Below are 6,741 nucleotides of genomic sequence, written 5' to 3'. Positions count from 1 at the left end.
TGCATCATTTAAACATACATATATATGAAATTAAATTCAAAATAAAAACATATTTAAATATTTTGTTCATTGTATAATTTTCGGCCGAAACAAGTCTAATCTACACAATAGTAGGTATATATAATAGGGAGAATAATAGAATGGATAGGTAAGTAGAGAAGTAGTGTATATTAGTAGTAAAAGTATAATAATATTCTTACATAATAAATCAAATTTCCACTAAGAAAGAATTCACATTTTTATTTTTTTTCTATGAAAATCAAATCAATACAAAAACAAAATAATATAAACATCTCATTTTCTTGGAATAAAACATGCCCAGGACTATTTTTTTTTATTTCCTTCTAACAAACATAAAAAAACATATTTTCATCTCCATGTTTTTCGAAATCCAACAAGATTTTATAAAACAAATTTCGCTTGATGATATTACCCTGTTATGGTATATTGATATGGTAATTTTATTCCAAACTAAAGTGCGACTAGTTATTTATAATTTTTTAAAAGCACTTGCTATTTACAATTGCATTATAGGAACTTTTTGATGGGGCATGGACGCGTTGATTCAGTTCTGACACTACTGATGAGAATGGTGAGTTTTTTTGTTTACAGGATTGAGTTAGTCTATAACTTTGGGCGACGTTCTCCTACTAAACGGATTGGACTTTGATATATGTTTCCCATGGTTTCCTGCCACTTAATGTGGCTTGTATATTTATCGGAATAATTATGATCTTTTGTTTAAGCATCTAACACTTTACTCTTCAAGCCAAAGTGAATTAAGAATTGTGACTTTTTGCTGGTTGTTTTATATATAGAAAACTTGTGATTTTTGTTATTTTCTTTATTTACGTCATTGCATGATTGGGCATACATGTTTTTTAAAATGTATATTACATTTTTTTTAAAGACATTATAAAATAAGTCTTTGAATAATCCTATGTACATCTAAAGATGGTTTTAATTTTTAATTTTTAAGACAGTTATTTTAATAATCATCTTAAAAAATTGTCTGAAAATTTTTAATATATTTTAATTTTTTTTCTTTTAAAAATATATTCCAATACAATTCTGTAATAAATTATTTTAAAAAGTCTATTATTTTAAGACGATTTTTTAGTTAAGAATCGTTTTAAAATAATATTTTTTTCTAGGACAACTTTCTATAAAACCATTATAAAAAAGTATTTACTTTAATTAATAACCGACATAAAATAACATTTTTTGATTAATGTAACAAAAACTTGAATTTAAGCATATCACTTTGGAAAAATTACTCACATGACATGAGATGAGTATATGCCTCTTACATCAATTGTAAGTAACAATAGAAATCATTTTCCAAATTTATGAAAGTCAAACAATAAATCAAACTTAGAGAAAAAAAAACAAATTTAATTATATTTATAAAACTTAAAAATATATTTAAATATTTTTTGTTTAACACTCCTGCTATCCGACTACCAAATTGAGTATTTGACTGACGTGAGTTGAATTTGATCAATATAAACATCAAAACTATTCCATGAAAGTTTTAACATAATTATATTCTAAAAAAACTAAAAATGGAGACTACTAGCTAAATTAAAATATGAAATGCTGTGAAGTTATTTATTCTCTACAAAATGAAATGTTGGTAATAAATAGTGCAATTAACAACACAAATTACATAAGAAAAAGGCTCACCTTATTTAAAAGGTCACAGAACTCCTTTTGTTCAAAGAAATCTTTATTTTATCAGAAAAAGCTTAGTCCTAGTCTCCTAGAAGTTGCTCATAACCGGAAATGAAGCTTAATCCCACACTCTCTCATCCATAACATCAAACAAGAAGGCATCACTGAATTCTAGTTTATGGCAATTGAAGTATTATCCCTGTGGTTGCATTTATAACTGATGAAAATCTCCATTATCCTACCACACTCTGGGCATCTTATGGTCTCTGGTAACTTCCCTGCAGCATTAGGAATTTCAAGGTGTATGCAGCGATGATGCGTGCGCCTAATCCTTTCATGGTGCTCTTTGAAGGAAGGCTCAAACCCCTTTTTCACCACATCCTCTTTCCATTTCTCAAACTCTGCCAGTGTCTTCAAGATTGTTGTTCCATGACCACTCATCACCACAGATGACCCTTTGCATAGAACAGCCCACCCAGTTTCATTCTTGTAAGAAAGCATCTTTTGCACTTCTTGAGTCACTGCATCAACTGTGTTGTGAGCCTTTGTCACAAACAAGCTCTCTATGCCACTCCAAAACCGCCTCAGGAAGCTTTTGTCTTCCTTTTCCACACAGAACAACTCAATATGAATCTTCGCATCCTTCAAAGCGGCGTCGTTTGCAAAGGCAGTTGCATACTTTGTGAACTGGTGGATCCACTCTTTGTCACTGCCTCCATAGATGAGAATGTACTTTTGCTCTCTAATCTGCAGCTTAGATAATGACACCAAAAACTTGTAATTAAGTTCATGTCATTGCCAGTGCTAACTTCAACAATACAAAATATTCAAAATTTGAGTGCTCAAAACTTTACAAGCATGGTATTTGCAGATGAATACTTAATTTATATGTTTATAATAGACTTAAATATATTTTTTATTTTTGTAATTTAATATTTTTTTTATTTTTATCCTTGTAATTTTTTTTTCTTTTCATTTTAATCTTAACAAAATATATTTATTTTGTTTTTCATTCTTAATGTATTTTAAATAATATTTTTTTATTGTTCAAATTATTTTTTAGTGTCTAAAGTATTATCTTAAACACTTTAAAAGACGAAAACAAAAATACATTCTATAACGACTTAAACATTTTAAAAAAAAAAAACTAAAATGAAAAAAATACTAAATTATATATATGAAATGAAAAATGTATTTAAATCCTTTATACGTTCAGTATTGTAATTGATTTATGAAATGTACTTACCCATGTGCTTATGTGGGGGTGATTATCCCCTACTACTGAACCAATCCAGTGAATTTCTCTATCAATTCTCTCTTGATCCGCAATAGTAAAGGGAAAGGCCTTCATTCCATAAACATGAATAAGATGGAATGCGTTTGCATGCTGCACTTTGCCTTGAGGATTCAACACCACAACCATAGGCATCTTTTTGAAGTGCCATTCCTCCTTAATGTACTTGTATCCTGCTATGGCTCCAAAGTGCTGCACCACATACCAAGGCATCTTGCTTTTCAAAAACTCAAATCTCTTGTGCAGCATTTCGTTCCATTCCTCTACAATCGGAATCCACACAATCTTATATTGATCACCAGTTTTAATTGAATCATAAACTGGTTGGAGTACTGAAATCTCTTCCTCCGTGATGTCTAGAGTGGAGATTAACAAGTAAACATGCTTCTTCTTGAGCTCAGTGATTTCGACCTGCCCAAGAAACAAATGAATCAAAATCCATAAATAACAAAGGCTACACATGAATCAAGAAAAATGGACATCTTGTGCATTTGTTTTTTAGAAAATCATACACAATTTTAGTTTTAAAATAAATCGTCGTTTCTTAGTATTTTATGTTTTATAAACCATCAGTGTAACGCACGAATGATTTTGCACTTATTCTTTAGCATTAGATATCCTTTTAGATTTAGTTAATGTCAAATAATTTTCATTTACAGAATTTTCAGTTAGTTTTTAATTTTTTTAGTAGCTTAAAAAGTTTATTTAATTATTTGATAATTGAATATTTTATAGTAGCTTTCCAATAGCTTTTAACATTTTTAAAATATTACTTGAATTAAAACGTTAGTTTCTATTTTTTTATATTTTTTTTATCCTTAATATATTTATCAAATTTTAGTTTTTACTTACTTTTTTTTAAATAAATCATGATTTTATTATTTTTCAATCATTTTATACTTTTAAGTTATTTTAATAATTAATTTTATTTAACACTTATAATTTAATAAGTTAATTTTTTTAACTTTCTGCTACTAATTTCTAACTTTAAGCTGGCTTTTCTAGTTTTGTCAAACATAGCCTTAAATTATGTTTGCATTTATTTATTTTTTGAAAAAAAATAATTATTTAATTTTCCATGGATTATATGTTGTAAATTTGTGTCTGTATCTATAAATTCTATATGTACTTATTTTATGGTCTATAATTTTTATATTATAAATTAGAATTATAATTTTGAGAATTAAGTTTTTACTCTTCCTAGTGTCTCAATTAGGAGAAATTACGATATGTTCTAAAATAACTGGTGTTCAAATTTCCAACTAATCTCTACATGACTCATAACAATTTAATCAATTTGTTTTTCGCTAAATTAAAAAACTTAATTGCATGTCACGTAAATTAAATTATGTATGATGTTAGATGTTAGAAGCAAATTAAAACAATAATTAAGATGTTCATAAAATATATTTTTCTCTTATTTTTGGGAGGTAATTGATCGCAAAACTTTATAATAAATTTGTTGGAAGAGTCACAAACCGTGGTCTTAGTGGCACCATGAAACAGTAGCTGTGGGGCATCCTTGGAATAAACTAGAAACTTAAAAACTTCCATAATTTCAGTAGGCGTTTGAAAAAATTTCCTGAGCCTTTGGTGATACTCTGCCTCCTCTGAAAAGAAAAAGACAAGCATGTTGTTTGCAACTTCATGTCTTTTCAATTGAATTTTAATTTGAAATGCAACTAGTCAACTTTGCCAAGTTTGCTTGCTTTAAGAATAAAGAAGAGATAAACGGTTAGCCAGTTAAATTACTGACCAATCTGTTGTCTGCACAGCATGATTTGCTTCCTTAGTTTGCTAAGTATGATGTTCATCTTTTGACCATAGTGGGACAGGTCTTGCTTGTTCCCTCTGAAATCGAGCAATCATAGAAATATTAAACAGGTCAAATAGTTAGTTTAATAACAACATCTTCTAATAAAACGACAAATAGTAACATTTTCATATTTTTTACTTATTTTTTTCTTTTAGAAGTGTCTCTAGATAAGCTTACTCAAACAGCCCACGCAAAGGACCATTACCAAAACTTATTGATTCCTTTAACAGTGGAAGTTACTTACAATTCAGTAGTGAGGTAATCAGTCTGAGTAACAATAGCCGCAATGGTGATGATAGCCCAGTAGACATCAACAGGAATTTGTTCTATTGCGGGCAACAAAGCAGGCACATCCTTTGTGTCAAACGTTGTAAGCTTCTCCAACTCAAAGATTAATTCAATGACTAGCAACGTTGTTTTGACCAGATTGTTGAGCTCAGTGATGGCTTGGCGATGCTTTTGCAGTGCTGCAGGTCTTGTGAGCACTGGCACTCCCTTCAGAGCAGCCACGGATTTGGCAATAGGGTCTGTTGGTTGGTTCTGAGCTAGCAGCCAGAACTCGCCATATTCCATTGCAAAAGCAGCCAGTGTCAGCACTGCTTTTGCATCCCACTCATAGTTTGAGAGCTTCACAAGTATGGCCATTGTAGTTATATGAGCTATTTCCTCTCCTTGAGGCTTGCATGACATCTGTCATCATTCAAGGTGTTACTTTCCTGAATTATACTAGGTACCATAAATTATTAGATTATTTTTTTCATGTGCTTTTTGCTCTTCATTAATTTCTATATAATATAGTCGATTTTTTTTTATTTATGAGAAAATAATTAGCATTCGAGTATGACAATATTTGACAAGATATTAAGTAATTTTTAATTTTTTTAACTAACTGATTTTTTTTTAATTGTTGGGTAAACAAACGTTGTTTGCATTAATTTGGACTAATTAATGAATGACCTCGGAATAAATTTGCTTCAGGGTACATAGTGGAGAATTGAAGTTGGCTTGGGGAATCTTGTCTTCTACCTGCTCCGAGCTTGCTTTGGAACCCTGTAAAGATTAATCACATGCAAATGCATGGAAATTTGAGAAAAACAAACATGGAGGGAAATATGGAAAAAGAAATAAAAAAAAAATGTATTTGTGTACCTGAACAACATTGTCAACGATGAGAGTTGAACGCCTAAGGGTGTTCTCAACAAGAATAAAAAGAGAGTCTACATCAAACTTTGTGTGGCTGTGGACATGGGTTGAGTAAATTTGCTCCAATATCTGCTCATCGGACATGTTTAACGGATTGTGCTCACCCTCTGATGAAGTTCTGTGAAAGAGAGACACTTGTGAATGCTTGGCAGCCATTATGCTCACTCTCAAGAATAATAACAAATGAGAGATGGAAAGATTAAAATTAAGAATGAGAGTCGTGTTGATGATTAAAGAGTCCTCCATTTATAACGTGGATTGGAGACGTGATTAATTTTGGGGGCCAATCTTTGTCCATTAGATTAGGGAGGGATTAACAACTTAATTAATCACCAATCACCGTGACTGTATGGGTCGGACATCTAGTTACAAATCTCTAATTTTGTAAAGAGCACTGTTAGATATAGTACCAAGCAAATTTGCACAAAACACACGAAATATTAACTTAATGGGAGCTTTTAAAAGTAATATTGATTAAATTTTTTAAAAGAATATATAAAATATGACTTAACAAAAATTAAAAGTTCATGCGTTTTGTTACAAAAAGTGTTTAGCATTTTTCTTTCATAAAACGTCATTCACTTAATTTTATTTTGATGTACATTAACAATAAAAATAAAGTAGAAAAAATTAAAATGAATAATTTTTTTGTAAAATCAAATATTAAAAGAATTTTTTATGAAATTAAAAGAAGGTTTTTTTTTTTTTTTTTAAAAAAAAGCTTTAGGACTCTATACAGTCTTAATGACTAATT

At 29.7% G+C, this 6,741-nt stretch overlaps 1 protein-coding gene across 1 annotated transcript; it reads right to left on the bottom strand.

Annotated features, from left to right (window-relative positions):
• Positions 1-1,605: 1,605 nt before the first annotated feature.
• LOC114370944 (protein SIEVE ELEMENT OCCLUSION B-like) lies at positions 1,606-6,187 on the bottom strand. The gene is made up of 7 exons (XM_028328349.1): positions 5,934-6,187; positions 5,742-5,834; positions 5,029-5,474; positions 4,725-4,819; positions 4,448-4,578; positions 2,921-3,379; positions 1,606-2,421 (listed from the first exon to the last, which is right to left on the bottom strand). Exons 1-7 carry the CDS (start codon positions 6,141-6,143, stop codon positions 1,846-1,848), a joined length of 2,010 nt encoding a protein of 669 aa, XP_028184150.1. The 5' UTR covers positions 6,144-6,187; the 3' UTR covers positions 1,606-1,845.
• Between the last annotated feature and the right edge of the window lie 554 nt (positions 6,188-6,741).

The sequence above is a fragment of the Glycine soja genome, chromosome 10 (genome assembly GCF_004193775.1).
Source record: "Glycine soja cultivar W05 chromosome 10, ASM419377v2, whole genome shotgun sequence".
Taxonomy (NCBI): domain Eukaryota; kingdom Viridiplantae; phylum Streptophyta; class Magnoliopsida; order Fabales; family Fabaceae; genus Glycine; species Glycine soja.
Note: the sequence above shows the minus strand (reverse complement) of the source record. Positions and strands in the feature narration are given on the sequence as shown.